Source organism: Sus scrofa, chromosome 9 (genome assembly GCF_054392235.1).
Source record: "Sus scrofa isolate SSC_HxYL_T2T_F1_AM1 chromosome 9, Sscrofa_HxYL_maternal_Yorkshire_Landrace_v2.0, whole genome shotgun sequence".
In the NCBI taxonomy this organism is placed as follows: domain Eukaryota; kingdom Metazoa; phylum Chordata; class Mammalia; order Artiodactyla; family Suidae; genus Sus; species Sus scrofa.
This window is the reverse complement of record NC_139391.1, coordinates 413531-437286: the sequence shown is the minus strand read 5'-3', so window position 1 is coordinate 437286 and position 23756 is coordinate 413531. Positions and strand designations below refer to the sequence as shown.

The 23756-nt window shown below is 55.2% G+C and overlaps 1 protein-coding gene across 11 annotated transcripts in view; it reads right to left on the bottom strand.

Annotated features, from left to right (window-relative positions):
* Positions 1 to 303: 303 nt before the first annotated feature.
* Positions 304 to 23756, bottom strand: part of DENND5A (DENN domain containing 5A) — an 89299-nt gene continuing 65846 nt past the window's right edge. For 7 of the 11 annotated variants that reach the window (XM_084974726.1, XM_084974727.1, XM_084974729.1 and 4 more), the window contains 13 exons: positions 22499 to 22630; positions 18870 to 19022; positions 12963 to 13047; positions 11110 to 11194; positions 10841 to 10969; positions 7516 to 7637; positions 6426 to 6571; positions 5656 to 5774; positions 5112 to 5293; positions 4211 to 4293; positions 3360 to 3483; positions 2635 to 2803; positions 304 to 1246 (listed from right to left, as the gene is read on the bottom strand). In XM_084974726.1, coding sequence (XP_084830852.1) covers positions 1063 to 1246; positions 2635 to 2803; positions 3360 to 3483; positions 4211 to 4293; positions 5112 to 5293; positions 5656 to 5774; positions 6426 to 6571; positions 7516 to 7637; positions 10841 to 10969; positions 11110 to 11194; positions 12963 to 13047; positions 18870 to 19022; positions 22499 to 22630 — 1713 coding nt within the window. In that variant the 3' untranslated portion in view covers positions 304 to 1062. Of the gene's footprint in view, positions 1342 to 2634; positions 2804 to 3359; positions 3484 to 4210; positions 4294 to 5111; positions 5294 to 5655; positions 5775 to 6425; positions 6572 to 7515; positions 7638 to 10840; positions 10970 to 11109; positions 11195 to 12962; positions 13048 to 18869; positions 19023 to 22498; positions 22631 to 23756 lie in introns of those variants that run through there. The other 4 variants (XM_084974733.1, XM_084974734.1, XR_014814422.1 and 1 more) reach the window with 3 other exon arrangements.

The following is a 23756-nucleotide window of genomic DNA, read 5'->3' as shown; positions in this document are numbered from 1 at the left end:
GCAGACAGGGTCTCACGCCCTGCGTTACCACAGAGGGTCAAGTGGCGGCCCGCCCTGCCCTGGTCAGGCGACAACCTCCGCAGCCCTGGCCAGTCTTCCCCCTCTGTTTCTCAGCCCCTCCTCTGAGCAGGGGAAATGAACCCTTGCCTGCATGCTCTGCACCCTGGAGACACGAGCCCTCCCTCTGGGGCTGTCCTGGGTAGGGGTGGGGGGCGACACTACAGCCCAGTCCTCTCCCACAGCCAAACGGCACCCTCCGCCACCCACTGCTCAAGCCCTCGTGAAAGCCAGGGACCCACGCGGTTTTGTTTCAGGTGTTTTATTAAGTGGGCCATACTGCAGCTGGTTTCTAAGTTGCAAAACAACATAAATTTAACAGTAATAACAGCCAGTTAGACTCTGACGAGCTTTTTCTTTCCGTAAAAAAAAGAAAAAAAGAAAAAGACTTAAAACATACAATGGAGGGTTAAATAAATAACATGTTAAAAAGAAAAAAGGCAAAAGAAAGCCTGTGGAAACATGCATATGTTTACCTCCGTGGGCCGTGTGCCAAGAGGGACGCGACGTGCCACGACGGTCCCTCCCGCCGCCCGGCAAGACGCAGGCTGACTCGGGCGGCCCCGCCGAGGAACCCCGACGGGCCTGCTCAGCGCGCCTGTGTGGCCTGCGACAGCCAAACAGCCACAGCCACGTTAATATAGAAAACGGTGGTTTAAAAACAACGGGGAATGGCCTCGGCATCGTGGCGGGCGAGGACGTGGACGGCCCCGCAGGCGCCGCGGGCTCGGTCCAGGGAGGCCGCGGGCTCCACCACGGCGAGGGAGGGCCCGGCTTCAAAATAAGCCGCGCCGCCTCGGTCTCCCTCTGCTGATCTCCCTTTCACATGGAAGTATGTGAAAAGCACATCGGCAAATAAACTCTAAAATAGATCATTTTCCCAAAAATCCTCTACGTGTCTGTTTACAGTGAGCGGACGTCCCGGGCCTGCACCTGCTCGGGGGGGGGGCGGCGGGGGAGAGCCCCGGCACCCCCCCCCCGCCCTGCTGCCGGCAGCGCCGGCAGTCAGATATCGATGCCCTTGACCAAGGACGTCTCCAGCGTGATGTTGAACTCCTGCAGGGTCTGCAGCACGCGGATCAAGGAATTGACAAGCGTGTGGTCTTTGATGAGCGCCACGTCCTCATACATGTGTGCCGTGATGGGGCAGTCGGCCAGCAGGGCGATCCAGTGGTGCAGGAGGTGATCCCTGGCCGGGCGGGGTCGGTCCGGGGGGGTCAGATGGAAGCGGAAGGGAGACGTCAGTGTGAGGCCGAGGCCAAGGCGGGAACCTCCCCGTCACCCCTTGAACAAAGGCGGAGGCTGGAGAAGCAGGTGTCTCCCCACCGCCCCCTCCCCCTCCCCTGAGAGCACCTGGCACAGACACCCTTGCACGGCTCCGAAAGGCCCCCACCGAGGGTGCCCACACAGCCCAACCCAAAGAGGCACCGCCCGCTGCCACAGGGCTCACTCCACCTCTGCCTCCCCTGACCGCCAGCCGCCAGGTTGGGTCGGTACCACTCCCTCCACCCCAACAGCCCACCTCTCCCAGGGCAGCACGGCTCCTCCCCTGCCAGCAGCCACCACCAGACAAAGCGGTGCCCGCTGACATCCACACAGCACGCAGCACATGCCAGGCCTGTGGTAAGAGAGCCAACCTTCACGACGACCCTACGATATGGTCTGATCTACGATCCTCGTGCTTTTACCCATCACCCCCACGTTAACACGAAGACGAGGAGACTGAGGTGGACAGAGGCTGAGCAGCTCGTCCAAGAGCCCACGGCACGGAAGTGGCTGATCTGGACCTGGATCCAGAGTCTGGTTTTTGCCACCACACCGACTCCCTCCCTTCCACGGCCTCGATGAAAACCGCCTTGTCTGCCTGGGCTTCGGCCTCTCCCCTGACCCCCGCGAGAACCCCGAACGGCCTCGCCCCTCGGATGCGACAGTCGGTGAGGTCACGTCGCTCCCCTCGCGGTCCCGGATTAACACTCGGCTCCGCCCCAGCTCCTCAGGCCCATCCCTTCCCGAGCCTCCCACATTCCACCCACTCTTCCCAACCCCACGCCCTCTGCTCCCCTGGCCCCTCCGCTAGTGCTGCCTGCCTCGAGCCGCCTTCTCCTTCTACCGCCTGCTAAGGCTCCGCTCAAACACCGCGCCCTCCCCTTCTCCTCTGTTCTCAGCCGCCGCTGCGAACACGGACGTCTCCCAACCCCCAAGCCCTGCCTCGTGCTGCATTTACCTACAGGATGAGCGACCCTCTAAGCGCTAGACCCGTTTTATTCGGTCTACGTCCTCGCCTCCCACGAGGCCTGGCACATTCAGAGGTTTCCTCGAAGAGTGACCAGGGATCTACACGCTGCTCCGAACTTTGTCAGTGAGGTGCTTTTATCCCGTCCCATCAAAGCGCGGCCCCTCCTCCCCAGGGAGGCTTTCACCGCAGCCCCCACGGAGCCCCTGCAGACGCGGCAGGAAACTGAGGGCCTCTCTGGAAGCCTCACCTGCCGCGGGCACCCCGTCCTCAGCCAGTCCCGCCCCCTCCCACCCGGCCCCCAGCGCCACCTGCGAGGTGGGGTGCGCACGCGGTCGCAGTACCTGGCTCCCAGGCACACCAGCATCTGAAACTTGCCGTCCTTGCCGATGTTCCTCGGGGTGCTGTTGATGGCGGTGACAAAGCGGCAGAAGCTCCGGGCCCTCGTGTGCCAGTTCTCCTCTGGGACCAGTTCGTTCTGCTCCAAAGTCTCATAGTAGGTCTGTGCCTTTTCTGCAAAGAGGGAAAAGCTGGCCGGTGGCAAAGGCCTCAACACCGACCGCCCCGACTGCTGCGCGGGCAGTCGCCACAGGCGAGCACCTCCGTGACGGGAACCTGGGAATCCTGATGTCACAGCGACCCCAGGGTTCCCGCCTCTAGGTTTCACATTTCCTTAGGTGGCCCCTGACATAAAGACGGTCCTTTCTCTGCTCTGAAAATGAAACAAAGCTCTTGAGGGCAAAGCTTCGTGCCCAAAAACTCCGGTGGGAGCAGCACAGGGCCTGGGCTGCAACGCCATCAATTGGCCTCTTGGACCCACGAGCAGGACGGGTGAGGCGTCGTGGCGAAGCTCACGTTACATAAAAGATGCCTACAAAGGACCCTTCCCGCCCAGGTCTCAGGAGGTCGGGGTGAAGGGTGGGACAGCTTCTGTTGTGACCTCCGAGAAGCCTGAGAGCCCCCGACCTGGCTCCTGCACCTCGGACGCTGCTGTCGGTGCCCACACTGGGTGGGGGATCCCACCACGGCCCCCCTGCATTGCCCACCCTCACACCCTAGCCCCACTCACCCAGGAAATCCCAGATGAAGACATTCTTGAAGAGCCGTGGCGATTTGAACCCATGCTGGAAAGCCTGCTCCAGGGCTGAGACGAGGCCACATTCCCCACAGAGCAACAGCGTCAGACTCCCCCGCTGCAGGAGCAAAGGGGAGTGTCAGCTCGGCCCCGTCCAGGTGCCCTCCCACCACTGCACCCCGAGCCCACCACTCACACCCGAGAGGGCAGCAAGAGACAGGCAGGGACCTCGTCCAGTGCCCCCAGCACCTGGCAGGGCCTGGCTCAGAGCAGCTCTCAGTGAACAGCCTCTGAATGAAGAGACAATGGATCTGGGTCCCAACCAGGGACCAGAGCCCGTGTGGCCCTTGTTCAGGAGACCCAAACCAACTCAGAAGAGGACGGAAACAGGGAGCTCCCGAGGTGGCTCAGCAGAAACGAATCTGACTGGTATCCATGAGGATGCAGGTCCGATCCCTGGCCCTGCTCATCCGGCATTGCTGTGGTGTAGGTCACAGACGTGGCTCGGATCTGGTGTTGCTGTGGCTGTGGTGCAGGCCGGCCGCTGTAGCTCCAATTTGACCCCTAGCCTGGGAACCTCCACATGCCGCGGGTGCGGCCAGAAAAAAAAGAAGGAAGGAAGGAGGGAGAGAGGGAAAGGAAGGAAGGAAAGAAAGAAAGAAACACACCCTGCTCACTGGAGGCCTGGGACCCCGCTGAGTCAGCGGTGTGTAAGGAAAAGGGGGGAACCCTGGGCACGGCCCCCGAGGAAGGGTCTGCTTGACTGCCAACTGCACGAGGCACACGCTCTATGTGCCAGGCCACGAGCAGCACGAGGCCCTGCGCTGGGGGGCACAGAGGCTCACCTCTTTCTCGGGCTTATGGAAGTGCTTCACGATGCCATTGACGGCCTCGCCGATGGACTCCTGGATCTGCCCAGTGTTCAGCTCTGATAAAAAAACCAACTGATCTCAGAGGAGGGCAGTGCTGAGCTTACGGAGCAAAAGACCGAGGACATGGAGACGCGGCCCCACCTGGACTGTGGGCAGCATGCCTTCTGCCTGCCCAACTCTGCTGAGCTTGCTTGTTTTAAAAGCTGGGGACTCCGAGTTCCCGTCGTGGCTCAGTGGCTAACGAATCCAATTACGAACCATGAGGTTGCAGGCTGGATCCCTGGCCTCCCTCAGGGGGTTAAGGATCCGGCGTTGCCGTGAGCTGTGGTGTAGGTTGCAGACGCGGTTCGGATCCCGCATTGCTGTGGCCCTGGTGTGGGCCGGTGGCTATAGTTCCGATTCGACCCCTAGCCTGGGAGCCTCCATATGCCGCGGGCGCAGCCCTGGAAAAGACAAAAATAAATAAGTAAATAAAAGCTTGGGACAAAATGCAGAAGCTATCCCCTCAGAGTTGTGTCTCTAAGGAATGCCGGTTAGGGTCACTCTCCACTTTGCCCTGGAACTTTCGGCAATGAAAAGAAGGCCAAGACTTGACGGTGAAACCCAGAAACCAGGAGGGGAGGGTCCAAAAGTTGCCCTCTCCTCTGTGGGCATCCACGGAGCACAGACCTCCCGGCTCAGCTCCCGGAGCTCTGCCCACCCCTTCCAGCCCGCCCAGGAGAGTGCCAAGTGCCCCCCGTGTCCCGAGAGGAGGGTGACACATGTCCCACCGGGTCCTGAGAGGAGAGTGACATGGGCCCGGGTGGCTGAGGAGGCCTGATCTGCCTCCCGTCTGGGCTCCCTGACATCAGCGCCCCCTCAGCCAGGCACTTACTGGGCTTGCTGTTGGGCGACACAGGCACGAGCCTCCGGATGACGCTGGGGGATGGCTGCAGGGGGGGCGTCCGGCACGGCCTCTCATCCACTTCCGGCTGGGACATGAGCAGCTCCCCAACAAGGACCCGCTCCAGGCTGCCGTCGTCCATGCCCTTCCCCAGCCACCGGCCACATGGGAACCTGAGTGTCAGCAGTGGCCTGTCAGAGTGGCCAGCTCCTCCGGCGTCCGTCCCCCTGCTGCTCAGCAGGAGCCATCCCCAAGCCACTCCCTGGGGACAGGGACCCCTCACCGCCCTGCCCACCATCCCACCTGCAGCAGCAGCAGCGAGGCCCCTGGGGGGCTGGGCGGCCTGGAACCGCGTGGACGGGCGCCAGGCCTCATCGCGTGGAACTCGCGCCCACTCTTTTCAGGGCATGAGGCAGAACCAGACAGGAAGGTGCCTCCGCCCATCACAGCCTAAAGGTCTCCCTGAGAACCCTCCACACCTATGCATCAGCAAGTCCAGCCCCAGGCCCGAGGGCAGAGCTGAGCGAAGCCTTACTTGTAGGTGTGGCCGGTGACCCCGTTCCTGACCGTCACGTGCTCCACCAGCCACCGGGCGTACAGCCCGGCGTTGTCGTGGCCTATCTGCACCGTCGTGAGCTTCCCCAGGTTCTGGCACTGAGAGAAGAGCCCAAGAGAGGATGACGCAGGTCAGGGCGACAGGGGTGGGGCCCCTGCTGGCTCAGGGGGCCGGGGCCCCAGTGGTCACTGGGTACGACTGCGGTGCGGGTTCAATCCCTGGCCCGAGAACTTCCTCAAGCAGCAGGGCAGGAGGGAAGGTCAGGAGACGGTGGCACTCCTCAGAGGCACGGGTGGGACTGATGGCTGGCAACTTGGCCCCAGTACGAGCAGGGGCAGGGCACCCGGTCCCACGTGCTGCCGAGGCTGGCAGTACAGCACCACCTCAGGAGGCATGATGCTGAGAAAGGAGACCACACCTGCAGGGCCTGGCAGCAGCAGGCTCCAAAGGCCACGCGGCAGGCTGGGCTCTCCGTGAACACTTGGGCCATAGCTGCAAGAACCCTGGGGACCTCTCGACCCGCCGTGGACAGGGAGGCGGGCAGTGCAGACGGGTGTCTTCCCGCCAGGGACTACTCAGACGGGCAGGCGGGCGCCCCCTCCCCCGTCGGCCTCGGCTCTGGTCTCATCATCTCGGTGCAGGTCCAGCAGCCCAGCACTGCACAGACCCTGGCCTCGGGGCCACCCTCAGAAACCTGCCCTCCGCGGCTGCTGGAGCCCGGCCGGGGCTGTGGTCCGGGTCACACACACCTCGAAGGTCATCTCCAGCACGTTCCTGGGAATCTGCAGAATCTGTGTCTCCCCCAGTTCTCCCGAGATGCAGATCCACGGGTTGGCGGTGAACATGGAACCGCCCAGCTTCTTGCTCGGCACGATCAGGATGTGGTAAGGAATCACTGGTGAGGGGAAACCACAAAGGCACGGAGGGCTCAGGGCCCTGACCTGCCCCAGGGGTGCTCCCGGTCCAGGGCCTAGAGCAGCGGGCCCCGAGGACCCAGTCCCTGGCCAGCTGCGAATGTCAGCCGGTCTTCTCCTCAGTCTCACTCCTCTCAGGGTCACCACCTTAACACCCAAACCCAAGGCAGCTGTCAGCTCAGAGCTAAGCAAGCCTGTTCCTTCAACGACATCACCAACTCAACCCTGCGCTGAACTGCTTTTCTGGGCACTTTTCTCGTGATCATCTCACGACTCTAACGACAGGCCAGGCAGGTGTCACAACGCATCTTCTGAGATGCTGAGAGGGCAACAGTTCCCCCCAGGTCTCCTCCATTTCAGCCCAGTGCTGCTTCGGCTAAAGCCCGACCCTTGCTCTGAGAGGGACGAGTCCATGCTGCTGGGGCAGACAATCAGCCGCAGGGCAAACCCAGACCCCGTCCCCGCACAGCATCTCTGGGCGCCGGAGAGACGAGACGCCAGGGGGCCTCCTCGGAGCGTTCTGAAGCCCCTTCCCAACTCTGCGGGCGGGAGACTGAGGCCCCCTGCAGGGCAGACACTGCTGGCAGACACATGAGGAGGGAGGGCAGGACGAGGCCTGGACCCAACCCGCCCGCTCTTTGCATCCCCGGGACCAGCCTGAAACCTGTGATGCTGCGCGATGCTCTCAGCCCCCAAGAGGGAGCGCGCCCCACAAAGCGTGCAGAGTGAGGCAGCCATGCCACCTGCTGCTGCTGCTTAGGCCTCAGAGCGGCTCCCAGGACCTCTGGGCCCACACGAGGCCGGGAGCTCCCTCCCCCAGAACAAGAGCAGGCAGCTCCAGGAGCAGCCCCGGAGGGCACGTGCACGCCGACTCTAACGGGGACGCCCCGGGCCTGCGGCGCTGGGGAAGCGTGGGGCTACTCACAGACGGTGGTGAAGACATTGGTGAAGCAGAAGTAATCCACGGCGCTGAAAGAGAGGAGGTGGTAGAGGAACTGCTCCTTCTCGTCGTCGCAGCGCAGGAAGGCATAGCGCTTGTACAGCTTCCTGCAGGAGGGAGGTGGCCGTCAGTCTCCGCCGAAAAAGAGCGAGAGGCCGGACTCTGCCGGCTCTGGAAGGAGGCCGCTGAGAGCACTTCAAGGCAAGCCCTGCAGAGGGGGCAGAGCCGGCACTCCGCCCGAGCGCTAGAGGGAGAGGGGCTGAAGCTCCCGCAGGAACCACGCTCTGCCTGTGTCCGAGGGCTGGACCTACTGTGATGTCAGCTGTCAGGACGCGGGCTGCGGACCCCTCAGGGATGCCGTGGGCACCGCCGGGGCGTGGTGCGTGGGGAGCGACGGCTGGTAGCAGGTCGGGGTCGGCACGCCTGCACCGCCAGTCTCGGGCCCCCAGCAGACCCGAGACCCGCAGGTCAGAGCACCCCTCTGAAAGTGAGTGGGAGCTGGGGACAGCTTCCAGGGAGAGGGACAGAGAGACTGGGGCTCCAGCAGGAAGAGCTGCAGGCCATCCCTTCCCTCGTCTGAAGCCTCCTCCAGTCCCACCTCGCCCGCTGCTCCTGCATCAGAGACCAGCCCCCTACTGGGCAGCGCAGGCCCCCTGCACCCACGGGGCCAGGCTCCCTCCCCAAGGAGCGAGGCCATGGAGGGCCGGATGCACAGGGAAGCCACACGGAGAACACAGGAAGGTCCCGTCCTGCCGGCCCAGACGGCCCTGGCCCTGCCCGAGAGCTCTGGGCCCCGGCAGACCAGGGCAGGGCCGCCCAGACGGCTGCTGAGACCCTTTCCACAGCTAATCCACCAGCCGAGGCCTCCTTTGCGCAGCTGCTACCCTTAAACACTGTAGCGGAGAATAAATCAGAAGAGGCTGCAGTAGAAGACGGCCCGCACCGAGCGGCCAGATGAAAAGCTCTCTCTGGGATTCAAAGAGCCATAAGCCAGAACGGGAGGGGCCTGAAGGACGCCACGGACTTAGACGGGGGTCGTCGAGGGGGACAGGGACAGAGCGGAAAAGCCCAGCTGGCTGGAGCTGCGGCTCCGAGAAGTGGTCCGTTCACGCGCTGGGAAGTTCCGCCAGGATCAATGACAGACCCTTGACACACAGGCGGAAGCACTGGCCATCGGCCCTCCAAGCGATGGATTTCTCCGAAGTGAAGGGAAGGCTGCGGCCAATTTCGAGAAGGGGCCTGAGGCGAAGCCCAGGCAGCGGCAGTGAGGGAGGGGCAGACGGAGCCGAGGCTGAGGACCGGGCACACGCAGGCGGGGTGCGGGGCTAGACAAGAGGTCATGCAGGATCCAAACTTTGACCCAGGTGGGCAGAAGGAGTGTGCGCTTCCTGCCGCCAAGGGAGCGAAGCTGACGATCGGACGCAGACCCAGGACGAGCACCCCGCCCAGCAGCGGGAGCAGGGCCACAAGGGAGAACCGACCAGGCCCTGAAAGGGCCAACAAAGCAGGAGGGTCTGAGGGGCTGGAGCTTCGTGCGAGCGAGCAGGGAGAGGGCGGAGCGAGGAGGACAGGCGGTGCCAAGTGCCCCCTTCCTCTCCCCGCGCCCGCCCCAAATGCCCCCTGTGGCAGCAAACCCTGCTCATTTTCCACTCACTGGAGAAGCGCGGGGGCAGACTCTCTCGTGAGAAGGTCTAGGCACTGAGTCAATTCTCAGCCTCTGTCCTCTAGCAAAACTATGGCTTAAAACAACAAACCAAACAGCGACCCCACGGCCTGTCCCTGGCTTGCTGCCGCCCAGGCCTTTAGGTTCACCGGCCACAGGCCTATCCGCTGCCCCTGCCTTCACAAAGCACCTGGGCCTGACCCCTCTCAGCCACCTGCAGCAGGAGACGCCCCCACAGCAGCAGGGTCGCGCCTGCCCCATCAGACCCTGGTGCCCACCCCGCCAGAGGCAGGCTGTGCCAGGACCACACCGGTCCTCTAGAACTTGGCACACAAACGATTTGCTTCCAAATGCCAGTTAAATGTTCACTGTTCTCTTTTAGTTGTTCCTTCAACTTCAAATTTTATTCCGAAGCCCTTTTGTCTCTAGAGGGAATCCAATGTAAGCACTTTAAGAACTGCCCTTGCATAACCTCTCAGAGTGAGCTCTCTAACCTTTCAAGGTTTTAAATCTGGTTTCTTGCTGTGGTTTAAACACACAACAAACAGTCTAAAAAACTACATTTTCACTTTGAATAAAAATAGATTCTGCAGGAGTTCCTGTTGTGGCTCAGTTGTTAACAAACCCAACTAGTATCCATGAGGACACGGGTACAATCCCCGACCTCGCTCAGTCGATTAAGGATCCAGTGTTGCCGGGAGCTGTAGTGTAGGTCACAGACTCGGCTCAAATCTGGTGTTGCTGTGGCTGTGGTGTAGGCTGGCAGCTGTAGCTCCGATTCGACCCCTGGCCTGGGAACCTCCATATGCCGTGGGGGCAGCCCTAAAAAGCAAAACAAAAGGTTCTGCAGATTTAGTCCATTATACAAATCTCCCCAAGGTTCACTCCCGTTGCATCATCCACAGGGGAGTCACATGATAAAGGGTATCGTGAAAAGATACCCAAGGAAACGAAAATCACAAGGGAACGTGCCCAACAGGCCTGCCGATGAAGAAAGAACCAAGCACGTTATACACGGAAAAAAAGCACAGAAGCCTCTAGGCTCACAGGCCACAGGCATAGCCTTGTCCCTGACTTCAGCGGTACCGGGGCCGGACCCTCTCAGCCCGCTCTCCGCCGGGGTAGCCCCTCCAGTGACTAAGGCCCGAGCAAACGCAAAGGACGTGAAATCGAGAGAGGGGACTGCGGTGGGAGGCGGGACATGCAGAGATATGCATCCGAGCTGGCCCCACGCTCAGGCGCGAACGGGACTTAACGGGACATCTCCGGGGGTCGTTTTCACTGTCCCATCCTTCTCCCCGCAAGACGGGAAGGAGACCAAGAAGATGCCCGTGAGGCGTACAAGTCGCGTGTGTGTCACAAGGAGAGAAGGACCCCCAGCTCGGAGGTGCCCACTGAGGGTCCACCCTTCTCACCACCTCTGTTCAGAAGGCTGTTGGGGGCACGCAGACGCAGAAGGCAGGGAGAACGGACGTAACATAAGCAGACACAGAAGAAGAAGAAATGCGGAGAAACGCTCAGCGGCTCCTTGAGCGTTGTCCCTGCATTGAGCAGTGGGGACAAACCCAACACCCCCTCCCCGTGGGGGTTGCCAGCCCCTCCGGCCACTCCCAGGAGCTGGCTCTACTCCAGGTGGAGTGGCCTTACTTGGTGAGCTCGTGGTCTGAGAGAAGCTGCTTCAGGTGTCTGGAAAGTAGCTTTTTTTCCATGGACAGCCGCACCCACGCTCTGGCTTTTCCCACGTCAGTCTTGATCTCCCCGATGTTCTGGATGTGCCTGAGCGGGGAGGGAAGAGGGAGGTGGAGGCGGGCAGAGGCGCCCACGGGGGAGACCCGAGCCCCCTGTTTAAAGGGGACACCTTGGCGACAACTGGAAACAGACTCTGAGGGGCTTATCACACCTGAGCCCCGCCTGACCTCATGTCCTGAATCAGGGACACTCTCAGGGGAGACATGGCTGAGCCGGCATCGGACTTCCTCCGCTCCGAATCAAGAAATATTCCTACGGCAAAAAAAAGGTGGTTAAGTCCAGAGATCTGACCCCCCAAACAGGGATGACCCTTCTCGTCTCAAATCACTAATTTCTACAGGAAGAGGCTGCTTGCTTTGGTAGCGCTTTCATCAGCCATTTCATGAATATTTATTAAGTACCTACTAGATATCAGACTTCATATTTTTATGCATGTTATCTCATTTAATTCTCTCACAACTTATGAGACAATCATGGAAAGTTATCACAAAGGAGGGAACTAAAATTCAGAAGAGTCAGCTGCCTCGCCCCAGTCACCCAAGTGGCAAAGCCAGGACTGGATGAAACGCAGATCCTCCGGCCCCTAACCCAGCATGTTCTCATCGTAAGTCACGGAAGCAGTGCTTCTACTTGGAGCTACTGCTCATGTCCTGCTTTTGCCTCAGAGAGCCCCAGGCCGTGCAAAGAACATGATCCAGAATGCTCAGCCCCCCTAGATCCTATGTCTTTCTAGCCTCGTGTCTGGCCCAGTGTTTAAAATTAGTTATTGTGGAGCTCCTGCCACGGCTCAGTGGAAACAAATCTGACTAGCATCCAAGAGAAAGCAGGTTCAATCCCTGGCCTTGCTCAGTGGGTTAAGGATCCGGCGTTGCTGTGAGCTGTGGTGAGGGTCGCAGACACGGCTCGGGTCCAGCATTGCTGTGGCTCTGGAGTAGGCCAGCAGCTGTAGCTCTGATTTGACCCCTAGCCTGGGCACCTCCATATGCCTCCAGTGTGGCCCTAAAAAGACAACAATAAATAAAATAAAATTAGTATCACCATCATTAGCTGCTGAGAACTTCTGGCCATGGTTTGTCCTTTGGCAATAACTTCTACAGCTTTTCCGAGAAGACTGCTCTCATACCCAGAAAGTAGACCAACAAACTCCTTAGAGAGTTTTGGTGCCTGGTTTTTAGCCAACTATTTCCCCCGTTTTCAGTGCCAGTTGAGATCAGCTAGTTCAAGGGCAAAGTTGACACTGAGTTCAGCCTACCTTTTCACTCACTTAAATCCATCTTTACCATGAGGATAAGAACATCCAGGAAAGGTAAAAAAAACTCCCTGGCAGAGAGAGGAGATGCTGCCGAGAAGCAGAAGGAGGAGGGACTGTCTGGAAGGGACACTGAGGACAGTGCAGTGAACAGACCCGGGGACCAGAGGCTCCTAGTCTGGCCTCCTTCTCCGTTCACTGTGTGGTCTCGAATAAATTCAATTCCTTTCTGGATCCCAGTTTCCTCCTCTTGTAAAATGAGGGCCGGACAAGATGAGCCCTGAGACCCCTGCCAACTCCGATATTTTTATTTAAAAAAAACGAAAACAAAAACCAGAAAGCAAGCGTACGGGGGTCATATACACCAGGCCTTGACTTTGAGGATTCCAAAGCTGGGCACTGACAAGCAGGCTCTCTGGACCGACACAGGATAGGTCATCTCAATGCCCATCTCAGAAGAAGAGCGTCTGCTCCAAGCACAGGGCATCCCAACTCATCTGAAACCCAAAGTCATTCCAGGACTGGGTTCCTGCTGATGTAAATCTCCCATCTCACTGATCAAAAGTCTCCAGAAACACATGATGGAAGCAAACCCCACGGCCTGGCACGCTCTGCGGCCCAGAGCCCTGCGGTGCAACATTTTCACAAGGAAAGGGGACAGCGCGAAGGCTTCACTGACCCGCGACAGTGACAGTCTGCGCAGACGCTGCCTTCAGGGGGCAGCGGGGCGCGCAGAGGGCGAGCGGTCCAGCGGCACAGAGACCGCCTTACCTGACGGGCCGACGCTTCCCGAGGCGAGTTTTCTCTGCTGGTTTTCCTGATAATGCAACAGGTGCGACCACAAGGCTGATTTCCCCTGGAACCAATGCAAGGAAGAAAGACCTCTCACTTTAGATTTCTGAGGGCACGGCATCCAGCCAACAGTCAGAGATCATTTGAACACACAGATGTGGGCTTTCGCTAAAAAGCATCTGTCCTGATTCTGATCTCAACCTTCCTGGACGCAGTGTACACAAACAGACACTCCCCCCCACTAAATCCAGGAGAAAGATAAAGAATGAAAGGGAACAGAACAAAGAAATGGGTCCTCCACGGAGAATAGGAAAGACGTGGCCAAAACAGACCCTGCCAATGGCCCACTGGGAAGGACGAAAGAAGCAAATGACCAATCAGTCTCTAAATGGTCTGCTGGCTAAAGGTCCGCTGGGCGAGCAGATGATGTGGCTTCTGCACAGAGGCGCTGAAACCCAGTCTACAAGACTCTATGACAGCTTCACATCCTGAAACATCTGAAGGTACGGCTGCCCCAGGGCTGCCACGGAGAGCAAGCCATCGCCAGGAGGATCTACTGCGGGCACTTGGAAAAGCTGCAGGAAAGGGGGCTGGCCCTTAGCTGCGAGCTGAGGCCCACCGAAGTCCACACAGCACAGCCGGGCATTTAAAAACCTAAGACACGCAGCTTCAACTGCTGGAGACACGCAGTGATCTGTCATTTCACCACGGTGCAATCTGAACAGCACGTTCGAGCCTGAAATAAGGGAACAACGTGCCTACAGCTAGTGGCCCAGCCGGCCGCCCAGCAACTGCTCTGTCTCTTTCTAGCGCACAGTGACGTTTGCCACAGGATATAAACTTTCTTTCAGATGCACGGGAGTTCTCTAGTGGCCCAGCAGGTTAAGGATGTGGGTTGTCACTGCAGCGGTTTGGGTTGATGCTGTGCGGCAGGCCTGTTCCCTGGCCCGGGAGCTTCCGCACGCCACAGGGGTGGCCAAAAAGTAAAAAGAAAACGAAAAGCAGATTCATGGTAAATCTTCCCATACAGTCAATAAAATATAAATGTAGTACACGTCTGATTTAGAAGTAGGATTTATTATGATCATTTATATTATGTGACTATTTTATGACGGAAGCTACAGAGCACGTCCTGGGGCTTGCTATGAACTAAGCACTGTGTTAAATTTTTAAAATACAGTGTTTTATTTAACGTTCCAAACAATCCTACAAGATCAGTAACCCTATCCTCGTGTTCTTTAGAAAAGAACAAACTGAGGGTCAGAAAAACGAAGTAACTTGTAGGAAAAGCACACGGCTAGGCAGGACAGTGCTGGGCCTCAGGTGCCGGAGGAGCTCGTGCTGGAACCATTGCCCTTCGAAGGGTGCCCTCCGCAGGCTCCTTCTGGAAGACAGTGTCTGAACTCCTAAAGTTACACTTTCTGAAGAAAATGTTAGGCTCTGCAATGAATGTGAGGATTTAAGGTCCCAGGATTTTCCCCAGGAGACTTTCAAGGATCTGTTTTATTTTTATCCACCAACTTGAGCTGTTTTGGGGGAAAAGAATTCAAGCATTTGAATGGGGAAAAAGACCCTCATCTATAGATCAGCAAACTCTTGACATAAACTTTCTGTATGTTTGGATTTCCTGTAAGATTAAACCAATGTAAAACCTCAATGACAGGTTTATAAAAAAAAAAGTTAAAACTAGAAAAGACTATTTCTTATTCACTGAAATACCAAATGTCTGAGAAAACACCTGGCCAACATCATCAGTGAGATTTACCCTCCTGTGCTGCTACCGACTGGTGCGGTAACACGGTGTACGTAGGAGACGCATGATGAGAGCTTAAAACATTCATGCTCTTGGAGTTCCCGTCGTGGCGCAGTGGACGCGAATCTGACTAGGAGCCATTAGGTTGAGGGTTCGATCCCTGGCCTTGCTCAGCGGGTCAAGGATCCGGTGTTGCCGTGAGCTGTGGTGTAGGTTGCAGACGTGGCTGGGGTCCTGCGTGGCTGTGGCTGTGGCGTAGGCCAGCAGCTGTAGCTCCGATTCGACCCCTAGTCTGGGAACCTCCATATGCCGTAGGTGCTGTCCTAAAAAGCAAAAAAAAAAAATGCTCTTTGATTTAGAAATTCAACTTCTAGAAACCCATTCATCCATCCATTGACCGAAACCGCTGGAGCAGACTATCCCCAGAATCTAAGCAGATTAGGAAGGCAGCCGTCTGGATGTGACACAAGTTTGGCTGGTCACCGGAGTCCTTACATGCAGTGATGCCACCAAAGGCAAGAGCGACACCAGGCCGCTGTGCCCGAGGCCGCCCGGGCACTCAGCCACTGCACTAGTGAGCAGGACAGCAAGGGCCAGGTGAGAGAGCAGCCGTGTGAGGCCTAGTGACAGGGCAAGGGGGGCGCTCTCGTTCAAGAGACGTGATTGTTCTTTTTCTTTGTTGGCAAAGGGGCTGATTGGGACTGCAAGATTCAGTACAGTCCGGCGAGCCATCTGGGAATGTGGCCACACGATTTACAGCACCAGATTCTCCAAGAATGTCACATGCATGAAAAATGAGAAACAATCCCTTTCACTAACCAGTCCTCAAATGGCAACAGTCAGAAAACCAGTGTGAAAAACCAAACCTCACCTCTAACTGTCACAAAACATACTAAAGAAGGAAGTCCACATCCTTGGGAAATGTCTCCAAAAGCCAGAGAGAGTGAGGAAAAGAGAGGCTCTTGTGAGCACCTGCTGCAGGCAGCCCTGCAGGCAGGCAGCTGACCTAGGAGGTTAGCAGCAAAGACTGCAGTTTGGGTTCTCCTTTGTTTTTTGAGGGTTTTTTGTCTTTTGAGGGCTGCACCTGCAGCATATGGAGGTTCCCAGGCTAGGGGTCTAATCGGAGATGTAGCTGCCGGCCTACACCACAGCCAAGCCACGTCTGAGACCTACACCACAGCTCACAGCAACGCTGGATCCTTAACTCACTAAGCCAGGCCAGGGATCGAACCTGCAACCTCATGGTTCCTAGTCGGATTCGTTTCCACTGCTCCACGACAGGAACTCTGCCCTGTGAATTCTTGAAGGATGTAGCTGCAAAGCCTCAGGGGACAGGTTAAAACATGTGATGATATGGTACTATTACTATTTATAATGCCTCACTAACTAACCCCATAAAGATTTTTATGGAGAATATTAAAAAGCTTGGGGGGGGGCATGCGTTTCACCAAAAAACTGAAAGACCTTAACTATATTGCCAGGCTTGCTAAGCCTGAAGGAAAATGATAAAATGAGTATGTATGTTCCACTCCTTTATTACAGAGAAAAGGAAAGAAACAGAAATTCTTCACGTCAGACCCAGCATAGTAATAGCTGTCACATGCTGCGTACCAACACGCTGAAACTTACTCTCACTGCATCTAATCACCATAACGACCCCGAAAGGCAGGTTTCATTAACTCTGTATTACAGATAAGGAAGATGAGACCTGAAATCACAAGTCATGTAAAGTCATCCACTGAAGCTAGGATGAAAATGCAAGTCCGGAGTTCCCACAGCAGAAATGAATCCGACTAGGAACCTTGAGGGTGCGGGTTTGATCCTGGCCTCGCTCAGTGGGTTAAGGATGCAGCATTGCCATGGGCTGTGGTGCAGGTCGCGGACATGGCTCAGATCTGGCGTTGCTGTGGCTCTGGCGTAGGCTGGCGGCTACAGCTCTGATTGGACCCCTAGCCTGGGAACCTCCATATGCTGCAGGTGTGGCCCTTAAAAGACAAAAAGACCAAAATAAATAAATAAACAAATAAATAAAATGCAAGTCCTTCTGAACCCAAAGCCCAAGGAGTTGCTACCATCCTGCAGCACTCCCAAAATTTTAGGGGTGTGATACACGATGATTAACATTCTTAAAAATCTGGGAGCTTCCTTGCAGTGTAGCAGGTTAAGGATCTAGTGCTGTCACCACAACAGCTTGGGTCACTGCTGTGGCGCAGGTTCAATCCCTGGCCCAGGAACTTGCACACGCCACAGGTGTGGCCAAAAAAAATCTGTAACCACAGTCTTGTCTATAATACTGAAAAATCAGAAATAACCCAAATGACCAAGGACTGATTCGTGCTGCAGATCTACACTGTGGCAACAGTAATTAAACCCGAGATTTCAGATGAAGAACACAAACATTCACAGAGAACCTCCCAGGCACCGGGCTTTACACAAATGACCTGACCACGTCCCCACCCGGATCCCACGGAGGTGAGTGCTTTCAAAACTCCACCACACACACGCGGAAACAGCTGAGGGGAGCTAGGCACCGCGTTCAGCCTCATAAACCTATCAACCGGGAATTAAAACCAGGACTCCCTGACTTAAAGTCTCGGCTCTGAAACACTCACTATGCTGTCACCTAAAGCTTCGTTAAGGACGTGCAAGAGGTATTTTGAGGGAGAAAAAACAGGTTCCTAGACATTATGCACAGTATGATCCCATTTGGATTTTTTAAAAAACAGCTTTACAGCTCACATAATTCGCGTCACCATAAAATTCACACTTACAAAGTGTACAATTTTCTGCACCAAAAACCTTTCTGGGGGGCGGGGGCTGCATGCCCTGGGCCAGAGAGCAAAGCCGTACAGTTGCGACCTGCACCTTAACCACTGCACCACAAGGGAACTTCCAAAAAATCGGTTCTTTCGACTATTCACAGAGCCGTGTACCTAATTTCAGATCCTTTCCAGTACCCCAAAAAGAAACCCCACTAGCGGGCACGCCTCGTCCCTCCTTCCTGCCGGCCCTCATCAACCTTCTGTCTACGGGTCTGCCTATTCCGGACATTTTACACAAGGGAGACCGTACACCAGGGGGTCTTCTGTGTCTGGCTCCTTCCACTTGGCGTGTCTTCGAGCCTCATCCTCACTGTACTGGGTCCTGCTTCACTCCTTCTACTGCTGAACATTTCACTATACGACTACACCGCATTTAGCATTTCTAGTCATCAGCTTACAGACACTTGGGTTGTTCCATGTTTTGGATATTGGGAGTAAGACGGCCAGAGGTAGGACCTGTTCCTCCATTTCTCTCGACCAGTAGCTAGCAGTGGACCTGCTGGGTCATATGGCGACTCTAACTCTTCAAGGAGCTGCCAGAGTCTTTTCTGAAGCAGCTGGACCACTTTACAGTCACATCAGCAATATCGGAAGGGTCTGATTTTCCACATCCTTACTAACACCTGTTATTGTCTTTTTTTTTTTTTTTTGCCTTTTTCTAGGGCCGCTCCCACAGCAAATGGAGGTTCCCAGGCTAGGGGTCTAATCAGAGCTGTAGTCACTGGCCTACACCACAGCCAGGGCAACGCGGGATCCGAGCCGCGTCTGCGATCTACACCACAGCTCACGGCAACGCCAGATCCTTAACCCACTGAGCAAGGCCAGGAATCAAACCCACAACCTCATGGCTCCCAGTCGGATTCGTTAACCATGGAGCCACGACGGGAACGCCGTACCTGTAATTGTCTTTTTTATTTTAGCTATCCTATTCGATGTGAAAAGCTATCTCATTCTGCTGGATTTGTCAGTTCGCAGCTGTACACGGAGCCACGTGCACAGAGAACGGCTCTGAAGGACTGATGAGGTGGATGCCGCTATGCTCATGAGAATGCAAACTCCGAGGGCAGGCATCTCGGTCTGTTTGTGCACTGAGGCATCTCAAGTGCCTATAAGAGTGCCTGGCACACTGCAGGCCCCAAGTACATATTTTCGGGATTCTTACATATATTCTCTAATTTTTCCATTAATTAAACTGCCTTTGAACACGTTTCAAGTCCTTTTCAAATGCAGAAAAGCCGGACAAGTGTGGGCAAGCTACTAAAGAAAAACGGAAAGGCAGCTGCTGAGCAGGGAGAGGCAGGCAGTCGCTACCTGCTTTACTTGTAGCCCGTGGCTCCATATGCGCTCCAGGAGGTCGCAGAGGCTGGCGATCAGCGTGTTCTCCTCCACTCCTGTGATGCTCACCTCCCCGTGCCCCAGCTCCACAGCCTCTCGCCCCATCTTCTCCACCAGCATCCTCTTGGTCTACAAGAAACCAGTCAGTGAGACCAGGCACCCACGGCGAGAGACACCACTCAGCTGCAGAGGCTGTGGCCGCCTGCACAGCCACCGCCGGACTCGGAGGGCAAGACGGGGTGGACCACAGCTCAGGTGTGTCTATGCCCTCCAGGCAGGTTACGGCAGAGCAGCTTCTCCAAAGGCTCAGCTGAGAAGAAGAGAACACAGAAACCGCGGCACGATGCTGGGCCAGCGACGTCACCACTCCAGATTCAGTCTTTCCATTTACGAGATGAAAACAGTTGAGTAAACCCTTTGATCAGGCTCCCCTCTGACATTATCGGCTTCTCACCGCTTAACTTATCGAACAATCCTTTCAGCATTTAATCCTGGAAATACATCTAAAGTACCTGTCAAGGGGATAAAAACTGAGAAGGAATAATTTGCTTTTAGGAGTTCCCATTGTGGCTCAGTGGTAATGAACCTGACTGGTATCTATGAGGATGCAGGTTCAATCCCTGGCCTCAGTCAGTGGGTTAAGGATCTGGTGTTGCCATGAACTGTGGTGTAGGTCACAGACGTGGCTCAGATCTCGAATTGCTGTGGCTGTGGTGAAGACTGGCAGCTGTAGCTCTGATTCGACCCGCAGCCTAGAAATTCCATACGCCTCAGGTGCAGTCCTAAAAAGCAAAAAAAAAAAAAGTAATTTTAGGTAAAAATTTTCACATGCTTATTGCAAAACAAAAACAAAAAAAACCACGCTGTATGATAAGAATTGCAGTTTTTACTACTGCGTGCCAGGACTTGTATTAAGCATTACCTTATCTCAATTAGGCCTAATAACTGAGGATATTACTATTTTTCCCAATTTACGATGAGGAAATTGAGGTCAGAGCACTTAAGTAACTTACCCAAACTCACAAAGCAAAGAAGTAGCAGATTTGGTCTCTGAATCTAAAGCTGCCTGAACACTAAATCCAAGTTCTTAAGTAAGATTTAACCTTGCTATAAATTTTGCGACAAAAATCTAAAGACCAAGGCAAAAAAAAAAAAAAAAATCACCCCATATCTTACCTTTCAAAAGCAACAACTCCCACATTTTGACGAATTTCTTCCCAGTCTATTTTTAATGTTTTAATTGTAAAACAGATCTCACGTACAGACACCTATACGCACACGTGTGTGTGCTATTAGACTATCACAGCCATACCCAGGTTGGGAACCAACCTACCTCCCACCTACACCCCTGAAAAGCCTGGTGCCTTTTCAGATCGCCTTCCCGCTCTCGAAGTGATCACTCTTCTGACTCACACAATAAACTTACAGAAAAGCAAGAAAACGATCATCACATATATCTCATCCCTAAACAGTGCGGTTTAGTTTTGCCAGCGTATTTCCTTTCGTCATTTTCTTTTTCACTCAACGTCACGTTTGTCAAATGCATCCGCACTGACGACTACATCCGCGGTGCGCCTCCATCACTGCATCGCACTCCACTGCATAAACACACTATAACTGATTCTTTGTTCTCCTACTGACTGGCACTCGGGTTGATTCTGGTCGGGGGCTATTACAAGACTCCTATTGTCAACCTTCTTACACTTTTATCTCCTGGCTCCCATCGCAAAGGTTGCTCTGGGGAAAATACCCAGAATATTGGGGAGTCAATGCGTTCCTGATTTCCAAAGCAGCTGTACCAATTTTCACTTCTAACAGCTTCAGCGTCCCCTGCTGCTCCACAGGCCAGCCAACAGCGACAGCGTAAGGCCCACGCCTGCATGTCTTCGATCCGAAGACGCACACTTTCCCGCATGTTAGCAAACCTGCAGTGGGCATGACCTTCGTGGTCATGGCTGATCGGGCAGTGGACGTAAGGAAGTTGCCACTGCCCGGCCTGCACCTCAAAACTCGAGAAGCAAAGCCCAGCGAGAAGAGAGGAGCCCTCTTCCACCACAGTCAACACCGCCCATGCTCCTCGTGGCAGAAAAGACCACGCTGCCGGGAAAACCGTGGGCATCCAGGACCCGGACGAACCCACGCATTTTCTTTTAAATGCCTCAAGTCAAAATATCAGTACTGGTTTATCAACCTGACTTGTAACAGTTATAATTTCCTCTGCAAGAGAAAGTGTATTTGATTTCACTCTATAAATGAGGACCATTTAGAAATAAAAGGCAGGAAAATCTCCTTTTTCCACTGATGAACAAACAGGATGTAGGAAAAACCAAGTTTGTTCAATTCTCTTTAAAAGTATAGTGTACTGATTGGGTTGAAAGGCTATAATTTTTATTAGAAATTTAAAGTCATAACTAAAACATTAAAAATTAAGAGTGATTCTCTGGTGATCCAATCGCACTTTTGATATATACCCAGAAAAACTGAAACTGGGATCTCTTATCTCCGCACCCCAGGCTCACGGCAGCATTATTCCCAATGGCCCAGATCTGGACACCACCTCAGGAGCCCTGACAGATGAACCTGTGGTCAATCCACGGGACGGAACGTCACTCAGCCTTGAAAGAGGCGTCCCTGCCGTTCGCAGCGACACGGATGAACCTGGAGGACAAGACGCTCAGTGACACAAGCCACGCAGGGCACACAGCGCGTGACTCCACTCACATAAGGCATCTGACGTCAGCCAACAAACTCACTGCCGAGTCCCAAAGTGGAGAGAACAGAGTGGTGGCGGCTGGGGCTGGGGACAAAGGGGGCCCTGCGCTCAGGGGGCACGAAGTGTCAGGACTGACGGTGAGATGAGGACGATCCAGACAGCGAGACACTGCTCTTTGGCAGGACAGCGCAACGCAGGCTAGGCCGGGAGGGCAGACCTCACGGTGTGGTCTCACCACAAAATAAACACGCGAACAACACGAAAGAACACAAGGAGATGTTTGCCGTGACGGCGGTGGCGGCATCACCAGCGTGTGCACCCGTCCAACCGCCCCGAGACGCACGTGGGCACGTCGGAGCCCTCTGCACACCAGCTACACCCTAACGAAACTTTTAAAAATGACTACTCCTGTGGAAATGCAGAAAAACATCTGACAACAAGCTTACACTGAATACTACACTGGCACAGAGCAGGCACGCAGTGAATTCTCGCTTCTAGACATATGACATCAGTGGCCATCAGATTAAAATAAACAAAAACAGTTTCATGTTTAGGACTCATCTGCTGAAGACAATTCGACTACATTATTTAAGATACTCCTTAAATTTAATGATTTTAAATAAGTAATATAGAGGTCTAAAATTAAAACCACATCTGTCTCTCAGGTTTAAAGAATACATGTTAAGTTTACATCAAGCAAGTGTGCTTGCTCTCGTTAACGGTCTATTTCTTAAAAAACAAATACACCTAATTCCAAGGTCAGAGGCTCTGAACATCAGGAGGACCCCACTGTGTGCCTGGCATCTTCGCGCTCAGGGAAGAGCACGGGCGGCGCGAAGCCCCGCTCCCCCCTCGACGGCCGGGACGCGAGCGCAGGGGCGCCGGCACCCACCTTGTTGCGGCACTCCTTCAGCAGCCCCTCCACGAACTTCCAGTTGGTCTGGGCGATCACGGACGGGGAGAGGTTGGACAGTTTGGGCTGTCGGATGGTGCTGCCCATGTTCCTGGCTTCCTGGATGTACTTCTAAAGCAAAGGGGAAAAATCAGACGCTGCCCAGGCACACGGACCACGGGCAAGCAGTCCTGGTGGGCGTCTGAAGAGGGCGCTGCCACCCTGCACGTTCTCACGGCCTCTTTCTAGGCTCGGAGCCCCAAGTTGAACAGGCAACACTGTGTTATCTTAGGGGGAAAGTGAAATAAGGTGATAAATTAGTTCTTTTTCTTCTGATGTAAAGCCCTCCCTAACTACTGGAATTACCGTGGCTCTAACGTTACGTCATGTTTTTAACTACAACTCAGGCTGCACCACGTGTGAGCAGCTCTTAGGAGTAACCCATTCGGAGCTCAGAGCATCACTGAGAAAATCTCTTTGCCCACCCAGCTGGGAGGATTTGATTCCTCTGTTCAAAGACCCCCATGCTCGCTAACTCGGGCCTGGAAAGCATGTCTGCACACTCAGCACGAGTGCCGTTTCCGCTTTTCGACCATTTGCTGGTGGTTCCCCAAATCCTTGTTTAACAGAGAACCCACATCGATGCAGCAACCCGCACACTGAGCGCCTCTCAGGAGTCTAAGTTCACGACCTACATCTCTCCCCCAACCTCCTCCTTCCCCAGATTCTCGCCGGCACGATTCCGTCCACTCCATTCTGGCCGCTCGTCTGCCCCCACTGACCCCCAGGCTTAGGCTGCAGTCACCGTGACCTGGGCTGCTGCCGCGTGCCTCCGCCCTGCCGGTACCTCCAGGACCTCCCTCCTAAGCACTGTCGGCCCACAGCCTCCGCCACACACCACCAGGCTTTGGACGCTGCACCTCCTCTGCTGCACTGCTCGCCTCTGTCTCCTCAAGGCTTAACTGCTGCTTCCCCCGAGCAGTTCTGTTTGAGATCACCCCGGAGACAACGGACCTCTGCTTCCTCTGATCAGTGATGAAACACCAGTGTGCCTCTCATGGGCCCTTTCGAGACTCTTCTACAGAAGCCAGCTGTGTACCTGCCTTTGCTCCCTTAATAGACTAAGATTCCCTAAGGACAAAGCCGCCTCCTTGTCCTCCTTACATTTCGAAGTACTTCCTACAGTGATTCTGACCAAAACGTGCGCAATAAACAGGTGGGAGAGCCGGGGAAACGTGCGATACCCTGCATCCAACAC